At 43.0% G+C, this 26,589-nt stretch overlaps 1 protein-coding gene across 1 annotated transcript; it reads right to left on the bottom strand.

The window, feature by feature from the left end:
• Positions 1 to 7,779: 7,779 nt before the first annotated feature.
• PABPC1L2B (poly(A) binding protein cytoplasmic 1 like 2B) lies at positions 7,780 to 9,633 on the bottom strand. Its single transcript, XM_006187232.3, is given in 2 exon segments — positions 7,780 to 8,547; positions 8,549 to 9,633. Coding segments are annotated over 2 exon segments (765 nt in total). The 5' UTR covers positions 8,798 to 9,633; the 3' UTR covers positions 7,780 to 8,031.
• Positions 9,634 to 26,589: the final 16,956 nt, after the last annotated feature.

Raw genomic sequence — 26,589 nt, 5'->3', positions numbered from 1 at the left:
GTAGGTTGCCTTTTCACTCTATTGATTGTTACTTTGCTGTGCAGAAGCTTTTTAGTTTGATATTATCCCACTTGCTATGTTTGCTTTGGTTGCCTTTGTTTTTGGTGCTATATGCAAAAATTCAGTGGCAAGACCAATGTCAACAATCTTTTCTCCTTTTTCTTTTTTCTAGTTTTATAGTTTCCATTTTTTTATTTAAGTCATTCATCAATTTCAAGTTAATATTTGAGCAGTGTAAGATAGGAGTTCATTTTCATTCTTTTGCATGTGGATATCCAGTTTCCCAACACCATTTATTGACGACACTATCCTTTCCCCATTGTGTGTTTTTAGTGCCCTTGTCAAAGATTACTTGACAGTATATGAATGGGTTTATCTCTGGGCTCTCTATTCTGTCTCTTTGATACTTTTTTCTGCTTGGTTGAGTATGCTGTTGAAGCTCTATATTGAATTATTCAGTTCAGTCACTGTATTCTTCATCTCTGGTACTTCTGTTTGTTTTGGTTTTTTGGTTGAACTTCTCATTTTGTTCATGTACTGCTTTCTAAATTTCATATAGTTGTATGTGTGTGTTTTTGTAGTTCACTAAGCTTCTTTAAGAGTATTATTCTGAATTCTTTGTCAGACAGCTCATAAAAAGATTTCCATTTTTTAAGGTCAGTTATTAGAACTTTATTAGTTTCCTTTGGTGGTATCATAATTACTTGATTCTTCATGATTTTTTATTCCTTTTATTAGTATATGCTCATTTGAGTAAGTGATCTTCTTTTCAGTCCTTTACAGGTTTGATTCAGCAGGGAAAGATCTTCACAAGTCAGCTCAGCTTGGGGTATTAGATGGATCAAGCTGGTAGCATCTGTGGGCATGTGAGGATTGACTTTGAGGTCTCTAGTCGGGTGAGGCCACTGCCTCCACAGTCAGGTGAGGCCCCTAGCTGGGTTCTGCAATCACCTCTTGTCAGGTGGGTTCACAGGCTGTGTTCATAGACAGGATAGTGCCACTGGTGGACTCTGCAATTGGGTAAGGTTGTGGGCTGGGATCCTAAATCTTCCCTCATTAAGTGGGATATTTGGCTGTATTGCCATACCAGATATTGCTGATGATTAGACTCTGTTCAGGTGGGGCTGCAGGCAGGGCTTCATAATCAGAAGGGGCCTTGGACTGTGCTCTGAGATCAGGCAGGGATATAGGCTGTGCTTGACTCTCAGGTAAGCCACTGGCTGTGCTCCACTCTGCTATTGGGCTGGGCTATCTGGTTAGTGAGGAAGAAGGGGCTGGCTACAACCTATAGTTGGGTAGGCTAGAGACTGAAAAATGCTTCATAGTCATATGGGGATCACATTTCAAGTTGTCTCTTCAAATGGAGCTGTGTGCTATACTCTTATTGGGCAGAGTCACTGGCTGGGCTCCCTGCCTGAGCAGGGACAAAGACTGTTCAATGATTGGCAAGATCTGTAGACCGGGCTTTGCATCTCAGCAGTACCATAGACTGGGCTCTGAGAATACCATGGACTGGACTCACTGTTCAGGCTCCCTAGTTATGCAGAGTGAGATGTTATGCATAATAGTTGAGCAGGGTTTCTGGCTTGGTTCCCTGCCTGAGCAGGGCTGTAAAATAGGCTCTATGACTGCCAATGTTCTCTGGCTAGGCTTCCTAATGGGCATAACTAGATGCTCCCATTGACAGTTAGGAAAGGCTGTGAATTAGCTTCCTTGTTTGGGTGGGGCAGTAGAACAGGATCTGTAGTGGATAAGGCCTGTTGACTGGGGACCCACATCAGGCATAATTGCCAACTGAGTTCCCTGGCCAGACAAGGACACTGGCTTAACTCAGCAGATGAGCAGAACCACTGGTTGAAATCTCTGCTCTGGCATCACTGCAATCAGGAATGCAACCTACCAAGGCTGAACACTAGTTGCTGTAAGCTCCACTCTTCTGTCTCTATCATATCTCCAGTGGTTGATCATCACAGATTCTCCCACTGATCCCCATGAGAAAAGATGCAAGTGGGCCTCTTGGAAAGCCTCCTGCAACACTGGGAAAGCTGGATTTCACCTTGTGTTCTCTTTTTCCCACTGGAGAAACCATGGATCCAGGGAGCCCTCTCTGTGTGGCTTTAGGCCAGCCTAGGGGAGAGGCAATGCTGCTATAGTGTAGTCCCACCTCTTATCCTTCTAATATGGTCCTTCTTGGTCTCTGGTCCAGGCGATTGCTTCAGTCTCATTCTTGGGTTTTAGGATTTTCTTAATGATGTCTTATCTATGGATAGTTGCTAGCTGGTCTTCCTGTGAGTAGGACTAAAGATGGAATGACCTACATCACCATCCTGTTGATGTCATCTTCTCATTTTTAAGGATGTGTTTTATTAAATAAAACCTTTAAGGAAAACTTGTTTGAATATTTTTGTTAAAATATGCTTGCATATGGATAAGAAGAAGGGATTTAGAAGCAAAAAATTACGAACAGTTATTATGCCTTTTTTTTCATTATACTTCAGTAGTTAAACACACAGACTATGAATCTACACTACATGGGTTTAAATCCCACCTGTGTTAATCGCTAGTTGTATGACTTTGAATTGTTAGTTAACCTCCTATGCCTCAGTTACCTCATCTGTAAAATTAGGAAAACAATGCTATACACCTCATAGAGTTTGTTGTGATGATTAAATTAGTTATCACAGGAAAAGCAATTATAACAGTATCTTACACAAATTAAGCATTATATAAGATCATCATTCTAAGTGAAGTAAACCAGAAAGAGAAAGAAAAATACCATATGAGATCACTCATATGTGGAATCTAAAAAAAGAAAAAAGAAGACACTAATGAGCTCATCTGTGAAACAGAAACAGATTCGCAGACATAGTAAACAATCCTATGGTTGCCAGGGGAAAGTGAGTGGGAAGGGATAAATTTGGGAGTTTGAGATTTGCAAATATTAACTAGTATATATAAAAACAGATAAAAACAAATTTCTTTTGTATAGCACAGGGAACTATATTCAATATCTTGTAATAACCTTTAATGAAAAAGAATATGAAAACAAATATATGTATATATATATATATGTAAGACTGAAACATTATGCTATACACCATAAATTGACACATTGTAACTGACTATACTTCAATTAAAAAAAAAAGAATAGTCCATCAAGGACAAAAAAAAAAAAAAACCAGATCATTATATTCTGACTCAAACAATTTGAAATCAGTTTTTCAAAAAAGTGGGGAAATGATTTGCCTTTTGAAACATCTTTTTCCCATAGTTTAAAAAGAATTATACATGAAGATAACAATGCAAAACAATGGACAAAATTTTAAACTGAAAATGGATTATGGATGGCTAATAATGAAATGATCTCATAGTCTTTTGACAGTGTGATTTACTTTGTAGTTAGGCTTCTAATAAATGTGTGATAAATAAATACTCCTGAATATGTGTGAAGATGTGTCTGCGAAAACAGTCTTCCCACAGGTTTCATTTTAATATGAAAAAACTGGAAATAAAAATCTACCAGGTAAGTTATCCAGTTTACAAAAATGATGGCCTATAGATACCATAGTAAACTATGTGTGACAACTGCCAACAGAATTATGTAATATTAATTGATATGTATATATTTTATGAGGTACTTTAGTTAAAAAGCAGGTATTAGATTAGTATTTATGAATATGTATATATAGGCATATGCATCTAAGTCTACACATATATAGAAGTGTGAAAGATTATACAAATGAATTTTACATGTGGTTTTTACCCAGTGGTAGGGTTATGGCTATATTCCATGTTATTCACTCTGTTTAACAATGCATTATGATTTTTCTAGAATTTATTAGCATAGCAAATAGAAATAAAAAAATGTTATTACAACATGGAAATTTTAAAAACATGAATTCTATTTTATCTGCTGAAAACAGCAAAGTTTAATATAAATTCTAATACCCAGTTCACAACCCTGGGCAAAGAACTGATTATACATTTAAGTATAATGTAACAGAAAAAATAGTGTAAGTTCAGCAAAAAAAAAAAAAGTGACAATGAATATATGTATGTTCATGTATAACTGAAAATTTGTGCTCTACACTAGAATTTGACACAACATTGTAAAATGACTATAACTCAATAAAAATGTTTAAAAAAAGAAACAAAATAGTGTAAGTTAACACAACTTTATAAGTGGAAGTTAGATTCTGTATTTATTTCAAATTTTTATGGACAAATAGTCTGAAAAATGCTTCATAGTTTGTTTCTTTTCTTCTAAGAAGTGTTTGCTATAGAAATAATTACGGGTGTGGTTGCAAATATAGGTAAAAGGTAGTCAAATACTGGTCTGAAATTAAAAGAGAATTTGGAATAAGGAAACTAACAATCTAGGAATTAAGAAATGATCCCTACACACAATAGATGTTCAAAGACCATTTTTAATGAAGTGAAAAATTAAACCTGAAAATATAAGCAAGGTTTATTTATTAGTGAATAAGATTTTGAAACAATCTAAAGTATGTTTTGATATATTATATATAAAAATATAGAAATTATAATATGTAATAATTATGTATGTATTATGCAATTCAATATGATATATAGACATATATACCTAAAACTTTTAGATTTTATTCTTGATATTATCAATGCTACTTTTATTTTCTCTATTTTGCCTATCAATGCCATGTGATTTTTTTAAAGTAAATTTATATTCCTTGAATAACAAGCAAAATATTTTTTAAAAATTGAAAAAGAGAAAAAATGAGGTATGTTTTTTAATAGCATTATATCACTAAAAAAATAAAGTTTATAATATCCAGGGAGAAACCTGTGAAGGAAAATGGGCATTCTTCTAAAGTATTGCTGGAAGTGTAAATTGGTACATCCAGACCACTTGATGGTACAGTTTAAAATTTTTAAAAAGACTTTATTTTTCAATTCGACTTCTATGTATTTATGTAAGTACAATAACTATGCAGGAAAATTATTCACAATATATTTGGATTTAATGGGGAAACTTTAGAAACTACTTTAAAATCCAAAGTAAAAAAAAAAATGCTTAAATAATTCCAATAACCCAATACAATGATAATCAGTTGTGGGAGAATACTGAATAGCCAAAGATCTTTTAGATATATTCACAATATATTTAAAAGGAAATCGTGACAGAATACATTCAGTATGATCTTAAATTTGTTTTAAATTTTATGGACAAATAGGCAAAGCCTGAAAGGAAAACAATAATCTCTTTAAAGTAGTTGTTGTGTGTATTTAATATGCATGTCCTCTTTTTCAAGCAATGCGCCTGTAAAATGAAATAATAAAGAAAAAATCCACAAGCCAAATCAATTTCTCATTACTTGAAAAAATACTAATTTAAGAAGATGAGCAGGGAAATATGCACTCCTACACTGTTGATGGGCATAAACTTTATGAAAAAAGCATTTAGCAACAGAGTGGCAGGTTATATGTTAATTAAATATCTTCAATGTCAGCAAATATTCAGCTCCAAATGTGTTCCCCACAGAGTTATTCTTACTGGGAAAACCCGACAAAAATATAAGCATATATCAAGGGGCTAAGTTTAAGAAATTATAGCTCATTCATAATATAAAGTAAAAACAAAATTAGAGGCTATTTAATAATTTGGAAATAAGATAAAGACCTATTATAGTGAAAGTATCCCACAATGAAACAGTACATATTATATTTATGAATGTACTAGTTATTTATTTACATTTTTCATGTGTTTCAAAGTTTTTCTTTTTGTCAAGAGGTAGAATTAGGAGTGATTTTGACTTTTTTCTTTATGAATTAAACAAATGGTTTCTATTATAATACTGTGTTATTTGTATTAAAAGAAATCTTTAAAATAAATAAAAACAAAAAAGCTACAGTTCCCCTGATAAAATATTAGGAGAGTGCAGAAATGACTACAACAGTAAGTCCAGAAAATTGTCCAGGTTTCCAGGTCCTCTCACCATATAATTGTACTTGATGAAGGTAAATTGAAAACTGTATTTGTGAATAGTCATTTAATAAGGAACCAAGAAAAAAGATTTCAAAATTTGAACCATTCAATTCTTCTTTTAGCAAAGTTTGCTCAGGAAATAATCTTCAATGTAAGCGGGTTTGTGACTATGATATTATAAGCAGGTTGGGTTTGAATGTGAAAAATGAACAAAGAAACCACCCAGATGTTCAATAATGAAATAATGAAAATTAATATCCCCAAATCTATATCTAAATATGGACATAGATGCATATGTGTCTGTGTCTGTGTGTGTATATATATATTTCTCTAGCTAATCATTGAAACAATAAACAGCCACATAAAGTATTTTAGAAGAATATTTAATGACATGAAAGGAAGTTAAAGAATATCTATCTATACATCTATATCTATCTATATTATATATTTATGTGTGAAAAAGCAGATATTGAAACAGTATATACATTAAAATTCACATGTATATCACATGAAGAATACTGGGCAGGTGCTGATGAAAATGACTCAGGGAGGTAAGGGTGGTCATTAGGATTGATTACTGGTGACATTTAATTTTCTTCTGTTAACTTGTCGGCTTTGTGATTTTGTTTTTTCCCTGCAATGAAGCTGAATTATTTTTTCTGACAACGGCGAAAAGGGCAGAAAGTGGGCACAGGGGAAGGAGGTGATAAAGAGTGTTTAAGTTCAGCAAAACACCCAAGGACAGCGAGAAACCATCTGCAGCCTATCAAGCTGGCCAAGACACACACACACACACACCCGCGGGCACGCACGCACACACACATCAATTACAGTGACCAGGAGACTATGCAGGGGAAATGGGCATACTTTTTTTTTTTTTTAACTAGTTGAGCTGGCTGGCATGAATGCAAACCGGTACAATGCTTATGAAGGGGCCATTTGGCAACACACAGGAAAAGTCTTTAAAATGTCCATATGTGGATCCTGCAAGTCCACAATTAAGAAGATCATCCGGTATGCTAGCGAAGATTTGGCTTAACAAGGAAGAATTCACTCATCAGAGTATACACAGTGCTGGGTTTAAACACAGGGAAAGAACTAGGCACCACCTGAATGTCCAACAATGCGGGAATGATTACAGAAATGTTAGGGTCCGTTGATACACTCCTGCAGGCACTGAAGATGACATTTCTGAAGCCTGTTGAATAACACGGAAATAAGTTCAATGGGTTGATTTTTGTTTGGTTTTAGTTTCTGAAAAAGCAGGTTAAGAAACACCACATACATGAACCATTCTGTAACAGTGTGTTAAAAGGGAGGGTGGGGTGGAGGTGAGGAAGGGAGGGAGAAGGAGAGAAGAGCGCCTGGAAAAACAGCACACCAAAAAGGTAAAAGTGGTTGTCTCTGGGTAGTAGGATCATGGGGAGCAATTACTCTCTTGGTTTTCCCTCATCTGAGTTCCTTCTCCTTCCTGATGTTTCTACCATGAAATTGTATCACCTGTGCAGTAAACAAAGAGAGAAAGAAAGTGCTTTTTAAACCAAACAACAAGGAGAAGAAGCAGCCTTTTACCTATCAAGTGGCACAGATTAGCAAGGGTATTCACAACGCCCAAGGCGGGTGTGGGGCGAGGGGAGGAGAAGGGAGGCGAGCTGTGAGGGGGGTGGGAGGGGAGAAGAGAGAGTGGGAGAAAGAGAGACCCAGAGTGAGAGAGATAGAGACGGAGGGAGGAGGGGAGAGATGGAGAGAGTGAAGGAGGAGGGGAGGGCAGGAGGGAAGGAGAGAGGGGGAGAGAGGGGGAGAGAGGGAAGGAGGAGGGAAGAGGAGAGAGAGAGAGAGAGACAGAGAGACAGAGAGGGGAGGGGGAGAGAAAGAGACGAGAAAGAGGAGAGAGAGAGAGAGAGAGAGAGAGAGAGAGAGAGAGAGAGAGAGAGGGAGAGAGAGAGAGCTGCACTCCCAATACAATACACTGCTGGTGGGTTAGGGGGGCAAAGTTGGGGAGGGGGGAGTTGTAAACCGGGTGGGAGCCAAGGTTTGGCTCTGCTGGCTGGCTCGCTCTTGGGATGTCTTCATCGCAAGGTGGCCTCTTCGTCGGTGTCTTCCTCGAAATCCTTGACGTCAGCACTGGTGGACTGCCTGGCCCAGGCTCCCCTTTCGGCCTCTCGTTCTTTATGCGACTTGAATCTCCCAACGAAAATTTTGCGGTAGTTCAGGAACATGCCGTTCATCGCATCGATGGCCCGCTCGGCGGACTCCTGCTTCTGGAAGTGCACAAACCCGTAGCCCTTGGGCCCCTTTTCGTCGCAGGCCACTTTGCAGGAGAGGATGTTGCCGAACGCCGAGAAGATGTTGTACAGCGCCTTGTTGTCAATGGTCTTGCCCAGGTTCTTGATGAAGACGTTGCCCACCCCGCTCTTGCGGAGCGAGGGGTCCCGCTGGGACCACATGATGCGCACTGGCCTGCCCTTGATGACATCAAAGTTCAGGGTCTCCAGGGCCCGCTTGGCGTCCACTGGTTGCTGGTAGTTGACATACGCGTAGCCCAACGAGCGGCGGGTGATCTTGTCCCTGCAAATGCGGATGGAGAAGGATCGGCCCCGCCGGGCTGAACTTCTCGTACAGCATTGCCTCTGTCACCTCAGGGTGCAGGTCGCCCACGTACAGAGAGGCCATAGGAAAGTCTGGGTTCCCCTCGGAGTCCCCCGCCCGTCTCCGCATCCGCATCTGCATCCGCGGCGGCAGCCGCTGCTGCGGCCGCCGCCGCCGCCGCCGCCGCCGCCTACCGCCTGCCGGACACCTCCGCATCCGCATCCGCATCCGCATCCGCATCCGCATCCCATCCACATCCGACTCCCCCAAGGGGGGCGCCGCAGCCTCCGCTGCTGCTGCTGCTGCGGCGGCGGCGGCGGCGGCGGCAGCGGCGGCGGCTTCGGCCGCGCTGGCCTCTACCACGGCCACGGCCGCTGCCGCCAGGGCAGCCTCCTCCTCTTCTCCCGCCAGGGCTGCAGCCGCCTCCGCCAGGGTGGCCTCCGCCACTGCCTCCTCTACTGAGGCCTCGGCCTCCACCTCGGCCTCCACCTCTGCTTCCGCCTCCGCCACGGAGGCCTCCGCCACCGCCTCTGCCACGGTCGCCGCCGCAGCCTCCGCCGCCGCCGCAGCTGCCGCCGCCACCGCCGCCGCCACTGTCGCCGCTGTCGCCACGGTCGCCGGTGCCTCCGGGCCGCTGCCGCGACCTCCCTTCCCGCGAACTGGGGGAGCGGAGAGGCGGGGGAGGGCAGGAGGGCCGGTGGGCGCCGGAACCCGGGCCGGGGGCTCGAGCGCGAGCCGGGGCGGGGGACCCGGGGCCAGCCGATCTGGCGCGTCCCAGTCACCTGGGATGGCGAGTGCTGCCAGGAGCGCGCCGGTGCGAGTCGCCGCAGCCTGCAGCCTGCTGCCGCCGCCGCCGCCGCCGCTCGGTCGTGGGCTAGCGTGCGGGGCGCGGGCGGGCGGCGTGTGGTGGGGGGCGGGGGGTGTTGGCGTCTGTGGTCCGGGCAGCTGGGAAGGCTTCTGTCTCTTTGGTTCCCCCTGTGGCTGCTGCGGGGCTGCGGGGCCACGGGTGGTGGGAGGGGGCGAGAGCGGGAAGCTTGGGGCTGGGGGGCGGGGGTGTGAGTCCTCAGCCTCTCGGGTCGCCTGGATATTTATGAGGAGGAAGCCAGGGAAAGGGCGCCACTGTGGACTGAGGGACTAGGGGTTAGATTTAGGGAGTTTTGTTTGATCCCTCCTCTCCCCATAGAACCTTTAAATGATTCAATCAGGTGCCTTGCAAGAGAGGGTGGGTGGCGTTGAGAATACATTTGCCCGGCGTAAACAAAGCCACGAAAAATGGTTTTTCTCGCATTCGGGGGTTTCCCCCCACCTCAGCGCGCGCACCCACTCTTCAACATCACCGCCAACCGAGGAAACAACTCCTGAGCGGGAGCTGGGGCAAGCGGGGCAAGCTCCTCCTGCAGCCTGCTGACCCATTTTCTCAGAGATCCCTCCCCTTTTTCCAGCTCTTTCCCTCCTCTGCACACTTGCAAAAGGGGACATAAAGAACACGTATTCACTCATCCATAATGCCATGCCACAAATACTTATGGAGCCAGTGCCGGTCCCTAGGGATACAGGGGTCTGGGAAGCGGGAGGAAACCGACTGGTTTTGAGCTTGTCCTTGGGAGCAGGCTGGGCTGGAAACCATGCCCCTGCTCCAGGCTACGGGAAAACTAGGGACCTAGGGTTCTTGAGCGTCCCCCCCCCCCAACTCCTCCCGCCCTCGCCATCTCAATGCATGCAGCCTGCAAGTGAGGGAAGTCAAGAGCACCCTGTCCTTAGTGCTGTCCTCCGTGATAGGTGAGGAAAGCCAAACCAAGGGCTGGGGACAGGGCCTGGTCCCGAGCCAGGCACTAGCTTCCCCGAGGGCAGCTCCAAAAGGTGAGCAGCAGTCCACCACGTCGAGGCAAGAGACAAGGCTTTCTAGACATAGGGATCAGTCTGTGTCCAAGGCCCTGTAGCATGCTAGCTAGCACCTGCATGGTCACTTCTGGTCATGCCTAATAGTCTGGCGTGGATAGCGCTTATGATCTCCAAGAGTAGATGGCAAGAGATGGGACTGGAAGGTGTGGGGCCCTGAAAAGCTAGCTAAGGAGCTTGGACTCTAAACCCAAGCTCATGGGCCCACTCAGCATATTCAAGGAGGAACTCGGTATGGTCAGATATTTAGAAAGGGCACAAATTAAACATCAATACAGAACTCACTGAGAGTAGATCTTAAGAGCTCTCATTACATGGGGGAAAATGTGTAACGGCTGAGGTGATGGGCGTTTGCTAAACTTATTGTGATAATCACTTAGCGATATAAACAGATATCAAATCATTATGTTGTACACCTTCAATGAATACGATGTTATATGTCAATTATATCTCAATGTAATGGGGGGAAATCCATCAGTACACATATAAATGTCTGATTGCACGCGCGCACGCGCACACACACACTCACACACATCTGAGAGAGAGCTGATAGAACAAAAAGAAGTCAGTCAGATGTGACCCGTTCCAAAAGAGTCAGAGCAACCCTTCCTTCGGTCCCTCCTTTCCTTCCACAAATAGGGGTTTCTCACTTACCCTGAGCCAGGCATTGAACTGTGGACTTGGGGGTCAAATACAAAACATGATCAAACCACAGTGCCTTCCCTCAGGATGTCTCACTCCACTACAGCTCAGGCTGCCCATACAAATGACAGAAATGCCAGCAGAGGGCTATAGGTGCTATATGTGATTGGACTATGCTGACCATGGAATTTCATCTGCCCAGCACATATTCTCTCCATCCCTCCCCCGCCCCCGCAGTCCTGCCCATCCACATTCATTGGGCAAATAAAGCTGTTTTCTGTGGTGGCAGCAGGACCCGGGCGATTGCACACGATAGAACAACCCTGAAGCGTCAGAACTGACTGAGTCACTGTGGGGTTTGAGGGCATGGGAACTTTCTCATCGCTGGCTGGGAAGCATCCCAAGATGGCTGAGAAACAGACACACAGACATGTGCCTCGCCAGCTTGCAAAGTCTAGCCCTCTGCCCCTAGACAGGATTAGTGCCAGCAAAGGAAAGGGACAGAGACTTAGGAAAAGCCTGCTGTACAGCTGGTGCCTTGACCAAGGGGGTCATTGTCACCACTCTTGGGAACCATCTCCTGGGGGGCTAGGGTGCTTGTAGGCAGGACGCAGATGAGCTGTGCCTCACCATTGCAGGTGGCCATCCAAGAGGGACCGGAGGAGGCAGAGACCAAGGGGGAAGACATGATTGCTGAGGGGGTAGGGTACATGGGGATGATGAGAAGAACTTCTCGGCCCATTGTTGGGAGACAGAAGTGACAAGGGCGACCAATTCAAGGACCAGGACTCAACAAGATCTCTTTCTCTGGCTTTGACTTCCAGCCCACAGAGCCAACAGAAATCGGTGAAGCAGTAGGAGAGAGAGGTTCAGCAAAGTCATACGGTGGCCAGTGAATCCCCAAACCTGTCAAGCCTGAAGACAATCCCTAGGCCCCTGACCTTCTAGTAACAGGAACAGGGGATGCTCTCCACGTCCTTTCTCCATGGGGTCCCCACCTCGTTTCTTTCAGTTCCTGGTCACATCTGCAATCAAAAGTTTTCTGACTACTAGGTGCTGTGACGGAGGCAAAAATGAAGAGCCCTGGGGAGCACCAGTGGAGGGAGAGAGAGGTCCCTTTCTTGTGGGAGGAAGTGTTATTCACTTCATTCACTCAGTGATTCAACAGGTATTTATGGAGGGCCTACCTTGTACCAGGCATTCTTCTAGGCAGAGGGTCCCTGCATCCAAGGAACATATTTTCTAGTGGGGAAGAGAAACAATAAACATGGCAGAAAATATAAAAGCACTTAAAGGTTGCTACAAATGCCCTCAGGGAAAGAAGCCGGAGCACTGGGTCCCTATGTATGACCCAGAACCCAAGAGAAGTGGCAAAGGTCAAAGATGGCCTTTCTGAAGACAATGTTAAGTGGCCAGTCCTGCTAGGAGACAGGGGGAAAACCTGCCCAGGAGGGAGAACTGCAATTCCTCTGGACTTGCGGCAGAAAAGAGCGGCACGGCACCGGAGAGGCAGAAAAGATGCCAGTGTGGCTGGAGCCCAGTGAGAGAGGGGAGGGAGGGAACAAAGGACAGTGCAGTGGTAGGAAGGAGCCATGATGAAGAGTTTGGTTTTCACTCAAAGTGCTCTAGGGATCCAGAGAGAGGAGTGAATCAAGGGAGGGCCATGAACGAAGTCCATTCAGTAATTTCTCTCTGGCTCGGCTGCTCTCTGTGGAAAATACTGCAAGTGAGCAGGGCACAAAGGAAAACAGGGGAGACCAATTCGGACCCTCTTGCTGCAGCCCAGTTGGGAGATGGTGGTGGCTTGGCCCAGACTGGCAGCATGAATTTGGAGACTAGCGTGTAGGTTCACATGATATTTTGGAAAGAGAACAGACATCACCTGCTGGTGGATTGAAGGCAGTTGGTGAACAAACTTAAGAAATGAATGATTACTATGAGAGCATTTTCTCGCAAGTCTTGATCATGGAGGTGTTATGTATGGTCATAGGCAATACGGGGAGTGGATGAGGTAGGTTTGGAGAAGGGAGAAAGACACTTGGGGATGTGTGTCAAGAGCTCCTATGTGCACATGTTAAGTGTCCGAAGTCTGGGGAAGTCTCGTCTCCATGTAGGCTGCAGAAACAGAATTATCGAGAAGACAGGGCACACAAGCAGTGTTTAAAGCCATGAGACTGGGCAGAATCACCTAGAGAGAGTGTAGTCGGGAGAAGGAGGGGCAGGGCTATTCCCTGAGATGTGCCAACATGTAGAAATTGGATTTAGAATGACAAGCCAGCAGAAGAGATTACAAAGGACTGGACGGTGAACAGGCCGGCCCTAAACCTGACTTCTCTCCAAGAACCTTGCATGGCCCAGGCTCAAGGTCCTCACTCAGGTCGTGCTTTCAGTGGTCCTGGCTGTATTTGCTTGGGAGTTGGTTTAAAACGGGACAACAAGGACTTTGTGTGCTAGAGTTTAGATTTCTCTTTCTGTTCATTTCAAGGTGGAGCTTTAAAAAGAGATAAGGTCAGACTCAGACACACTTCAAGAGTGTCTGAAGCCAGCATTGCTCTTCCATTTCATATGACCCACCGCCTTCTTTCTATCTGGAGGGAGTGATAGAAAGGAATGGGGATGTGGTCAGAGAGCAGGGGAAAAGAATAGAAAATAACAGAAGAAGGTAGGGGATGGGGAGAGAAGGTTCCACTGGGGAGAGGGATAGATCAACTCTATATGCAAAAAGAAAAAAAAAACATGAATCAAAACACTGAAAACAGGGATTTATGTGAAGAATTCTCTTCCCATGAATTCTCGCTGACATAGCTATAGGAAGGATGCTCCGGGAAACAGGGAATGAAAGCGTACCTGTATTTTGTAGTAGGGAAATTGTTTTTGTCAATTGGCAAAAAAAAAAAAAAAAAAGCAAAACAACAACAACAAAAAAACTGCCCCTAAATCCCCCCGAATGAAAATGATTATGAGATACAGGCCAACAAAAAGGTAGTCTTAGGCTTTTATTTAGGAAGAATTGGAAAGTGTTTGGATGTGCCCCTGTTATTTAACCAACAAGAACAATGATTATTACACTGTCTTGAATAAATGCAACACATTTAGCAAACGGTCCTTTGGATCCTTATAAAGTGAAGAGTTAAGGGAGACAGAGATGTAGGGCAGTGAAGGAATGAGAGTCGAGTCTATAGGAATAAAAGCCCCAGGACATCAGGACATACACACGAGCATGTTTATCACAGAAGGATTCACATTGGGCAAACTAGGATACAAAGCAAGCACTCATCATTTGGGGGAATGGCTGAAGACTTTGTGGTGTAGGCATTCCGTGGATGATTATGCAACCATCAACAAGCATGAGTTATGTGTACAGGGGCTGATCTAGGGGGACCTCCAAAATATGCTGTTATTAAGCAAGAGAAGTAAATTGCAGAGAAGGGAGCAGTTTATGGTCCCACTTGTGTGTTGGGGGCAGGGGGCGCGGGGTGGGGAGATAAGAGGTTGTGATCTCATACTTAATTGTCTGCCTGTTTGACATCTCCACCTGGACGTCTCATAGGCATTTCATCCTTAAATGGCAAAAAATGGAAGTCCTGAGCTTCTTTTATCTCCTGCCCTCTACTCTCCCTAATTTTGCTCCTCCCACAGAAGCCTTCCCCTTCTCGATGCATAGCACCACTGGCCACTTGGGTATTCAAGTGAAACAGAAATGGAGAAGCACCTTTATTTTCTTTCTCTCCCACTCCCACATCTTCCTCTGGCCCCTATCTCATCCTTCAGCCATTCCTATCACCTCTACCTCCCAACACCACTTGAACCTCTCCACCTTTGCTGGAGTCCACCATATCCCTCTCATGGGTTCCTGCCATAGCCTCCTAAGTGATTGCCCACTTTCACCAGCCTTCCTTCTCCATCAATAGCCAGACGGCTCTTTCTGAAAAATGAGCAGCGCCTTTGCCTCCCCTACTCAAAACCCCAGAAGGACTTCCCACTTCACTTTGACTAACGTGCAGACTCCTCAACATGGCTTAAATATAAGGAGCTGCGTGACCTGGCCCTTGCCAAACTCCTCCATTCTCACGTCTCCCTACCCTGGTCCTCATGGGCCTTCTTAGAAGACCCTGACTACTCTAGGATCCGAGCTCGATCCTTCCTGAGGGCTTCCGCTTACCTGAAACCATCTTTTCCCATCCTTTAAAAATCATGAACAGGTTTTTAAACTTACCAAAAATTACAGCAAGTCACAGAACATGCACCCAAGTACACGTCAGGCAGCATGAAAAAAAAATAATAAAACACTTGTCCTATTTTTGTTTCAGACAAAAATTTAGATTCTTAGGGTGATTAAAAAATACAAAATACAGCTACCATCCCCTCTGGAACTTCACCCCCACCCAATCTCATTCTCACAGCCGAATAGGGCACGCACCTAGGTCACTTCTGGGTGTGATTAAAGGCAGGAGGCAAGCAAGTCGTCAGTTTCTCTCTCTAATTTATTTTTCTCTCTCTGACTCTTTCCTCTGGCTCCTTTCATGAGAATGAGAGTTTCTTTGACCCTTTGCTACTTGTCTCTCAGAAACAGACAGGGTCCACAAAAGGGAACATAATTGGTGATATCAGGATGGTCTTGAGAGATGAAGAAGCCTATACTCCTAGCAGTTCTTGTATCTTCCTGAATTCCTGGGCCTAAATTCCTCAAAGAACATGGGCCTTGGAGGCAAACTGCCTTGTAGGCAGAGTTCCAGACAAAACGCTTAACCATTCTGAGCCTTGGTATGTGCTTTGAGTTTAAACTTCAGAAACTCTAATTAAGAGCCTTAGGGATTTTTTTTTTTTTATAACAAGTAGTTTTGCCCCAACCCTCCTTAGGAACCAAGAACAAAGGGCTGTCTCCACTGACGGTTTTTACATAGAATTTCACATATTTTGTTCTTCCTGGCAATCAACACTTTTTCCAATGTATGCTTAAGATTTTAACGCCTTTATTTTTCATAATCGTAGGCTGTTTACAGACGTGATCTTATAAAAATATACCTGTACATACACTCCCGGGCCATGACTTACTAGCTGTGCTTACCTTGGTCAAGTCGCTTGCCCTTTTTTGTTTGTTTCTTTAGCTTTGGAGTCCTCATCTGTACAAAGGGATGGATATTTGTAAGGATGAACAAAGTGGTAATGTATGGAAAATGTTTTTCACAGTGCCCGGCATGCATCAAGGCCCAACTCCTTATTAATGTCATTTCCCTCTGTCCTGAGGATATCCTCGTTCAGCTGGTTTTTGAAGGCCCAGTGTCTTTGCTTTCTGGTGCCCAAGGAAGCTTGGCATTTTCTCTCTGACCAGGAGCAAGGTGGTTCGGTTCAGAGGGAATCTGATCCTCTGGGTTACATCTCAGGTGATGGCCGGATTTCACTCCAGGCAGCTGCCTGATTGTCTGGCCTGAACTCACTTAGCTTACATCTCCTTTCAGGTTTTCCTTAGTTCTCCTGACCTTAGGACTTTTGAATGACCCACTTACTTATCTTCCCTGAGGTGCAGGGACCTTGCAAGTCAACACATGAAAGCATGCCATTTTCTGTACTCAAGAAAACTACCCAGAAGATTTGATAATACTGTGTCAATGGAATAGGGTGTTGAGTCGGAAGTTGAATTTTCCCTCAACTGCTGTTCGTCCCTCCAAAATGGCACCCTTTTTGTCTACCATTTTGGAGATAAATTACTGTAAGGCAATACACCCCTTTAACCACTTTGCTGTAGTGTCCTGAATGCATTTTGATGTCTCCAGAACACTACTACCAACATTCACGATTGTGCTATGGCACATTCATGGGTTATTGGCATGTGAGTGGCTGAGCTTCATTACCATGAGTTGCTGAGCAATTTAAGCTCTCAATGTGTACAGCAGATGTAAAATGAAGTCTCCTTCCATATGGTAAATTCTTGCAAAAGTCGTGGTGATCAGCTTTGGGACCTCCTCCCATACACACCATCTTTTAGAAACCATTCCCCAAATTAAAAATTGTTCTTACTGAGGAGAAGTCACGCACTTGGTAAATAAAATAGTGATGACCAGAAAGTACAAAGCCCTTTATGATAAAGAGCAAAAGTCCCCATCACTTCCCACTCCCCAGTTGTGCTTCCCAGGGTAGAACACTTTCATAATTCCTGCTTGCATTGTTTTGGCAGCAACCTTCTTACATTTAAATAAAGTACCTAATCTGATATTTCAATAACTGATCAACTTCAGACGTCATCAAGTGACCACACTCTGCTTAGAGGAGAGAATTTAATTCACTTGCTGTGTCTTCAATCTGCCCTTAGTTTCTTTCGCTCTGATTTTATACCTTCTTTTGATTTTTAGTTCCTTTATTGGTGACCCTAGTAAATTTAAATAATACACTTAACCTTCAGTTTCTTGCATACACCTTAGCCAGTTTAGCTTGTCTTTTTTCTCCTGTAAAATGAGAGTATTACCGTGCTTTCTTCCCTTCCTTCAACCTCTCTTCCTTATTCCTACAGCCTCTTCTTATGGAACTCATAATCATTTACATCCCCACTTTTGGAAACCTAAACAAATTTTCTGCCTTAAAAAGTGATATCTCTAATAATGCTGATCACACATTTCTTCGTTGAGTGTAGGCCAGGGCACAGAGGGAGATTAATCCCAGTATCAGGTTCAAATCCTCTATCTTTATTCCATTAATTTCTGAGAGGTCCGCCACATTTGAGCTTGATTTATGTTTGATCTCTGCATCAAACTCCCTCCCTCAGTCTCTGTCTCCGTCTCCGTCTCTCTCTCTCTCTCTCTCTCTCTCTCTCTCTCTCTCTCTCACACACACACACACACACACACACACACACAAACTTAAATGGGTTCCAGGCAACTGATCATTAAACAATTTACTCTTGCAACAACTTACAGAATGGGTGTTTCTATAATCTCCATTTTACACCTGGGAAAACTCTTGCAGCAAGTACTTAAGTAATAAGCAAGTTCTCAAATACTATAAGTGGCAGAGCCTGGAATTTGATTCTAAGAAAGGCAGTCTCATTCCAGAGTTGGTCATGGTGATCGTTATGTTATTCTACAACAAGCTCCTCTCTTTCGGTTTATCAGAACATGTAACTATTGCCAAATTAACCCTGCTGGTAAAAAACGGAGGAACAGCTCACAGATGTATGAATAATGCTCAACAATCAATCACGTTACTTTCCCAACCCCCACCAATCCCAGACTTTGGGGGTTACAGATAACAAAATTATCTGTTTGATTTTTTTTTTGTACTTTTCTCAAGTTCACACATATCTATAAAAACAAACTGACACTTTCCCGAATTTACATTTTTCTGTGACTTTCTACATTCACAGAACAGGTTAACACACGGAGATTAGATTAATTCCGTTTTATTAAAATCTGCATTGAGAACACAGTGGAATTTATGCAACAATGCCCTGATTGTTTCAGATATTTTATTTTAATTTTTGCACACAGGAAGGCAAAAGTCATTCTTACCTTTGCTCCCCTTTTTGTAATGTGTCTTTGTTTTTTCTCAGCCTGCTTTTGAGAATGTCTCTTTATTTCTGTTTTTAAAGCAATTAATTTATGGTATGCCTAGTGAGCCTTTCATTCTGTTTCCTGCTTGGAATACTTAGACTTTCTTGGAGCTGTGAGTTTATGGTTTTGCCTCATCTTTGGAACATTTTCTATCATTCTATCCTCAAATATTTTTCTGTCCCTTTCTCACTCTCTCTTTTCAGTGACACCAATTACATGTACGTTTGGTGACTTGATATTGTCCTATACGTCCATGAGGCTCTTTCTGTTCTTGTTAGATTTTTTAAAAAGATTTTTTTTGAGATATAGCTGGCATACAACAGAATGCATGTGTTTAAAGTACACAATTTGGTATGTTTTGACACATGGCCCATGAAATTAATTATCTCCACAGTGAAGATAAGACACATTTCCTCATACCCCTTGCAACCCCTCCCCCAGATTCTCCCTGACACTTTTCTCCCCATCACCAGGAACAAACACTATTAGATTACTTTGCATTTTCTAGAATTGTGCACAACTTATGATTGTCTCACACACACACACACAATGATATGAACTTTTTGGGGTCTGGCTTCTTTCAATCAGAGTAATTATTTTGAGGTTCACCATACATCAATAGCTCATTACTACTCATTGCAGAGTAGTATTCCATCGTGGAGATGTACAGCAGATTATTTATCCCTTCACCTGCCAACAGACATTTGGAATGTGTCTAATTTTTGGCTGTTGCAAGAAAAATAAAGGTGCTTTGGGCATCTATGTACAAGTTTTGTGTGGATGTATACTTTCATTTGGCTTGAGTAAAGACCTAGGAATGGAAAGGCTGAGTTATATGGTAGATATATTTAACTTTTTACTAAAGACAAAAATAGTTTTACCAAGTGGTTGAACAGTTTACACTCCCATCAGCGGTATACGATGGCTCCAGTTCCCTCAAATCCTACCTCACACTTGCTATGAAGAACCACTTTAAATTTTAGCCATTCTCATAGATCTGTAGTGCTATCAAATTGTTGGGAGTTTCTTGTTGTTCCTGTTGTTGTTGTATATGTCTAATGACTTGGGGATGTTGGACACATGTTCATGTTCTTATTTCCCATCCATGTATGAATGGTGAAGTAACTGTTCTAAGTCTTTTGCCCACTTTTGACTAGGTTGTTTGTATTCTTAAAATTGGGTTTTGAAAGTTTTCTCTATAGATTCTGGATAACAGCCCTTAATCAGATTTATTTATGTTGTTTCAGAGAAAACTTGGCCCAACACAAGGTCAGACTAGGTTTTCAAATGTCTTCTTCTAAATTTTTCTTAAGCTTACCTTTAGGTCTGTCATCCATTCATTTTGAGTCAATTTTTGCCTATACATAGTAAGAAATACTGAGCAATGCTCATATCTGAGGGATAGGAATATCCAATTGTGCTAGCACCTCTTCTCAAAAAGACTGTCCTTTCTACACTGAATTGCCTTTCTATGTATGTCAAAAACTAGTTGTGCTTATATGGGTGCTTATTTCTGCATTATCTATTCTGTTCCTGTGGTCCATTTGTCTATCTTTGTGCCAATATCACAGTGTCTTGATGACTGTTGCTTTATAATACGTCTTGAAATAAGGTAGAGGTAACTCCCCAAATTTATTTCTTCTGTCTTAATGTTATATTGACTGTTTTAGGTCTCTGCGATCCCATATGAACGTTAGAATATTCTTGTCAATGTCTACCCCAAAAATCCCCTCTGGAATTCTGAATGGGAGTGTGTTGATTCTATAGGTCAATCTGGGAAGAACTGACATGTTAACTACTTTGCATCTTCTGACCAGTGAGCATGGAGTATCTCTCCATTTATTTGTCTCCTTTAATTTCTCTCAACAGCAGTTTCAGGGTATATAGCTTGAAAGTATTATTCCCTATGGATTTCACATTTGCTGATGCAGTTGTAAATTTATTTGTATTTCTCATTGTACAAGTATATATAAATACAATTGAGTTTTGTATCTTGGTACTGTGTTATAACCTGCAACCTGGTTAAACTGACTTGTTATTCCAGTTGCTTTTTTGGTGGATTTCTTAAGATTTTCTGTATGTAAGACCATGACATCTTCAAAGAGAGGCCGTTTTCCGTATTCCTTTCTAATCTGGGTGCCTTTTATTTATTTCCTTCTTTTCTTCCTTCCCCCCCTCCCCACCCCCCGCCTTTTTGCCTTGGCTAGACCCTCCACAGAAGTGGTGAGTGTGGACATCCATGCCTTGTGCCTGATGTCAGGGGGAAATAATTCAGTCTTTCACCATTAAGTATGATGTTAGCTGTCAGATGTTGGTAAGTGTCCATCCTCTGGTTGAATAAATTCCCTTCTCTTCCCAGTTTGATGAGAGCTTGTATCATGAAGTGGTATTGGACTTTTTAAAATACTTTGTTAAGATGATGATATGTTTTTTTTTTTTTTCCGTCTGGTTTTAGTTTGATAGCATGGTGAAATACATTGTCTGATTTTTGAAAGTCAGGTGAACCTTATATTCCAAACCCCATGTGGTCATGATGTATTAATTTTTAAATATATTTTGGATTTGGTTTGCTGAAGTACTGTTTAGCAATTTTCTATCTAGTTCACGAGTGATGTTGGTCTACACTATCCTTCTTTGTAATGTCTTTTTCTGATTTTGGTGTCAGAGTGATGCTGGCATCACAGAATGAGCATGAAAATTAACTTAAAATTAATATGAAGTTATCTGACAAAGCTTCTGTTAAAATAGTATTATATTTTCCTTGAGGGTTTGGTACCTTTCACCAACAGACCTATATGGAGTTTTCTTCACGGGAATATTTTTACTTACAAATTCAACTTCCCTGGTAGATAAAAGACTATTCAGGTTATCTATTTCTCACTGAATGAACTTTTGTAGTTTGAGTATTTCAAGAGATTTGTTCATTTCATCTAAGCTGTCAAATTTATTGGCATACAGCTGCTGGTAATATTTCTGCATTATCACTTTAATATCTACAGACTCTGTCATGATGCCATCTGCCTCATTGTGAGGTTGGCATTTTGTGTCTTCTCTCTCTTTTCATGAACAGTTAACCTAGAGGAGTATCAGGTACATTGATCTTCTAAAATTAAATAGCTTTTGTTTCGTTTTGTTTTCCCCTATTGTTTTCCTGTTTCTGTTTCACTGGTGTCTGCTCCAATCTTTACTATTTCCTTTCTTCTTTACGTTGGCTTGAATTTGGCCTTACTTTGGCTTGTCCTTTCTTAAAATGGCATCTGAGGACATTGAATTGAGACATTTCTTCTTTTCTTTATACATAAAGTGTGTTTCTTGTAGACAGCATATATTTGGGTCTTGTTTTTTATCCACCCTGACAATATGACTTTGAATTGGTGTACTTAGACCATTCACATTTAGTGTCCTTATTGATGTAGTTGAATTAATATCTACTATATTTGTAACTTTTCTATTCATTACACTTGTTCTTTGCTTTTCCTTTCCCTCTCTTTCTGCCCTCTCTGGGTTCAGTTGAGCATTGTATATGATTCCATTTTGTCTTCTTCTTTAGCACGTCGATTACCCTAGAGTTTGCAATATATATTCATACCTAATCAAAGTCCATCTTCAAATAACACCACACTGCTTCATGTGTAGTGCAGGGACCTTATAGCGGGATCTTCCCCATTCCTTCCTCCTGTCCCTAAGACAATACTGTCATCGACTTCACTTATCAGCATGCTATGATCATCGACTACATTGCTGCTTTATTACTTTAAACAAGCGGTTATCTTTTGGATCAGCTAAGAATAAGAACTGATTTTATTTCACTTTCATTGATTCCTTCTTCTGTGTTCTTCCTTTCACTGTGTAGATCTGAGTTTTTGACTTTTATCATTGTCCTTCTCTCTGAGGAATGTCTTTTAACATTTTGTGCACAGCGGGTGTGCTGGCGATGAAGTCCCTCAATCTGAGTTTGTCTGAGAATGTCTTTACTTTGCCTTCAATTTTGAAGAATAATTTCACTGGCTATAGATTGGGCAATTGGTGGATTTTTCTTGCAACATTTTAACTATTTCACTCCACTCTCTTCTTGTGTGTGTGGTTTCTGACCAGAAGTTCAGTGTGATTCTTATCATTGTTCCTCTATACTCATGGCATTTCCCTGCTTCCCCAAAAGCATTTACTTTTGGTTCTTTCTCAGAGTCTCCATCCTTCTGCTTGCAATACCCATCTGTTCTTGCATGTTGTCTGTTTCTTCCATTAGGTCTCTTAATATCATCATCATAACTGTTTCAAATTCCCTGTTTCTGTGTGTCTTTGAATGCATAAGCTGCTAGTGAATCTTAGGCTCAGGGGAAAGACCCTAACCCTGTGACCGATGGGTTGTGTGTCTCAGACAAGGCCTTGGCCTCTCTTCTACAGAGAGCTCAAGGGAAACACTCATACCCTGTGCAATATACAGGCACATCAGGTGGTTGTTCCTGAGAAAGCAGTAATTTTTTTTTTAAAAGGCAGAAAAGAGTGTGAACAGCAGCCATGCTGAGCTCTACACTTGTAAGAGCAGACAGCTCACCAGGACCCTTAAATCCCTCTGCTGCTGCTGCTGCTGCTGCTGCTCAGGTTTCTTTCAAACACATCCTGATCCTCAGGGTTGTAGGTTGTAGGAGAAGACACACCCACGTTGTCCTGTGGCACAAATGTTGATGAAAAGTGGCCCCGAGTGCCTTATCCCCAAACCTCCTAATTGGCCGGAGCGCACCATGAGCTTACTGGTTAATTGTAAAACAGGCAGTGAATGTGGGTCCTCTTAAGTAATGAAGCACATCAACAAGCCAAAGGGCTACTCTGCACTCTGCTTCCCACCAAAGTCCAAGGCTTCTAAAGCTACTTAGGTGGCAAAGAGGGGAATTCTCCTAATCCTGATGATATGGGAACTTCTTGGAGGAGGGCGCTGTTGTAGGCTGAATCATGGTCTCCCAAGATGTACATATCCTGTTGCTGAACCATTGAATGTCACCTTCTATGGCAAAGAGTCTGCGGATGCAATTAAGTTAAGGATCTTGAGATTTGGAAACCGGTCCGGATTACCCAAGTGGGCCCTAAGTGCAGTCGCAAGCAACCTTATAAGAGGGAGCCTAGGGAGATTTCAGACAGAAGCAGAGAAGGCAGTGTGATCACAGGAGCAGAGACAGGAGTGATGTGGATGCAAGCCAAGGAGTGCCAGCAGCCACCAGAAGCTGGAAGAAGCAAGAAGAGATTGTCTGGTAGAGTCTGGGAGGATCACAACCCTGTAAACACCTTGATTTTGGCCCAGTGAAACTGATTTCAGACATCTTGCCTGCCGAACTGTGGGAAAATGAATTTCTGTTGTGGTAAGCCTTTAAGTTTGTGATCGTTTGTTACAGCAGCCTCAGGAAAATAATATAGAAGCTTACCAACATGAGCTGAGTAGAGAAGATCCCCCTGAAGCACATGTTATAACCACCCCCCCCCCCCAAAATATATATATATATATGGGAGACAAAATGTAAACAGAGGTCTAGGATTCATTTGACTGGAAATTCAAATTTTATTAAAAGATGTAACCAATTAGCAGATGGAAAGGGTGCTAATTGACTTCTGTACCCATGTAATAGTAGCTTTGGATTAAACTTTAACTTCTTTCAAGATGAGCCAATTGTCTGGCATATCTTGTGTTGCTCAAATGAATAATTTATTATGGGTCCCCTGGACTCATGGAAATAGGTGCCCAGTGTCCATCCACCTGAACATTCATGGGCATGACTTGCAGCCTTTTCCTTGCTCCATGGGGTGACCATAGCATGTAAAGTAGCCCGTTCTACTGTTGAAGTAAAAACTGAGCATGCCATCATGAATTGGAGTACACTGGGGGAGGGGGAGGCAGATATTAAGGAAATTGGAATAGTATAACCAGCATGTCACTATTCTAAGCAGTGCAATGAGCAGGAAACCAAAGCCAGTCCTGACTGAGCAGGCTCCTTTTGAAACCAACACCTGGCAGTTATTTCTCATGGGAGCACTCCCAAATCATAGGGCTTCCCCACTGACTTTAATTACTCAGCTGGCTATAAAGGTGGCCCTGTATGGCCTACAATCAATTGACTGCTCATGAAGAGGGTCTCGGGACCTAGATCGTCACTTCCCCAGGGGACACTACTACTGAGGTAAGCCCCCATTTCAGATTTTCCAGGGCCCACCTCCCACCACTGTAGAGCCCTCACCGAAAGACTTGGTATTGGCGACTCTGTGACCTGGGCTTCCCCACCTGTCTGATTTTGGGTAATATCCCTGAGGAGCTCCAGCTCTTCTATGACAGTCTATACAAAACATCCCATCCCCTTCTCCCTTGAACCCACCCCCAGGGTGCAGGGCCAGCTGCCCTATTCCCTAACATGAGGCATGTCTCCAGGACCCCAGTGACCTCTTGAGGAAACTCTCCCATCCTGGTCCATTGGTTGTCATACAATGCCTTGTATGGCCTTGATTGAGACCGGTTCCCGAATTACAGTGATCCCCCAGAAACCCCACTCAACTTAAAGGAAGAACTCCCTTTATTTTCCGGGGTATTACCAGACGTAAGATGGAAAGCAAAGAAGACTACCTTACGTCAGTAATTTGCACAATGACTTGACAAATTTTTCAGTGATCACAGCTCCCACCACCCTTGGATTTCTCCTTAATGGGAGGGATGTTCTACCTAGCTCAGTGCCCTACTGGAATAACATTAACACTTCAGCCTGGACTGTTAGCCTCACCAAATGGGACCCTACAGATCTACCCCAACTCCTTACAACTGTCAATATGGACCAAAATAAATTGAAATAGTGCTTTCAAGGATTGGGACCCGTCATATAAGATAGGGGTAATTATCCCCACTGTTTCTGTTTCACAGTCCAATTTTGCCTGTTCTTAAACCTGAAAAGAATGAACGGTGCCTCACACTGGATTATTGCAAACTTAATGCCACAGTTTCACCCATTAAGGACCCTACACCTAACACAATTGATATGACTGAAGACATTCAATTCGAATTCCTAACTTTGTCATCCATAACCACTCTCCAGAAGGCCCAACATCTGTTAGGTATCTTTGGCTCCTGGAGGCAACATATTCCCCACTTGCAAACACTATTATAGCTTACTTGTGCAATTTCTCACAAAGTGGCCCACTAGGAATAGGGCCCTTGAGAACAGAAGGCTCTAGAATCAGTCCACCTCATTTAGTGCTCTCTGGAGACTCCTTGATGGTGGAAGCTCTGGCAATCACCTCCTATGCTTCTTGGCCTCTATGAATCACCCATGACAACCCCCACAAGCTCCTGGTGCAGTAGACTGCCATTTTGGCCCTACATTACATATCATTAGATCAACTTCTGCTCGCACACTGAGCCCTCCTGCGAATGGACACTCTCACAGCAGCTGGACTTTTGACCCTCTGCACCTAGCTGCCCATTAGGCCCTGGCTCATGGAAGCAGCACCCCGCAAGCTTTGCATTACAACCAAGGCCTTCTTGCTGAAATGAAATTAGTACATACAGAGTAGAGCCATACCTGGCACTCTATCCTACCTGCTGAAAAAGGTGGTCGCCCATGTTATCAGTTCCTTGCCAGATGCCACAGTGCTGGAGGAATTCACCTCTGTCTCAGACCCTTTGGCTACCTGAGGGTCCTCTCGCGATCGACTGAGTGAACAGCAAAGGAAGCTCATACACTTTAGGATGTCAGCGCCATCGTCAAATGTGATAGAACTTGTTGGAGGTATGCAGACTTTATCTCTTAATCAGGACATCTCTGAAAAAGGATGGCACCCACAACCAACACAATTGACCAAACTCCACGAAGTTTTATTGGTTTTGGAGGACACCCTGACCAACAACTGGTCCTAATTTCACATCTTTAGAGACTCCTGGGCCACAGCCAATGGTCTACCCATTTGGTGTGGCCACTGGCA

This window comes from Camelus ferus, chromosome X (assembly GCF_009834535.1).
Source record: "Camelus ferus isolate YT-003-E chromosome X, BCGSAC_Cfer_1.0, whole genome shotgun sequence".
In the NCBI taxonomy this organism is placed as follows: domain Eukaryota; kingdom Metazoa; phylum Chordata; class Mammalia; order Artiodactyla; family Camelidae; genus Camelus; species Camelus ferus.
Note: the sequence above shows the minus strand (reverse complement) of the source record. Positions and strands in the feature narration are given on the sequence as shown.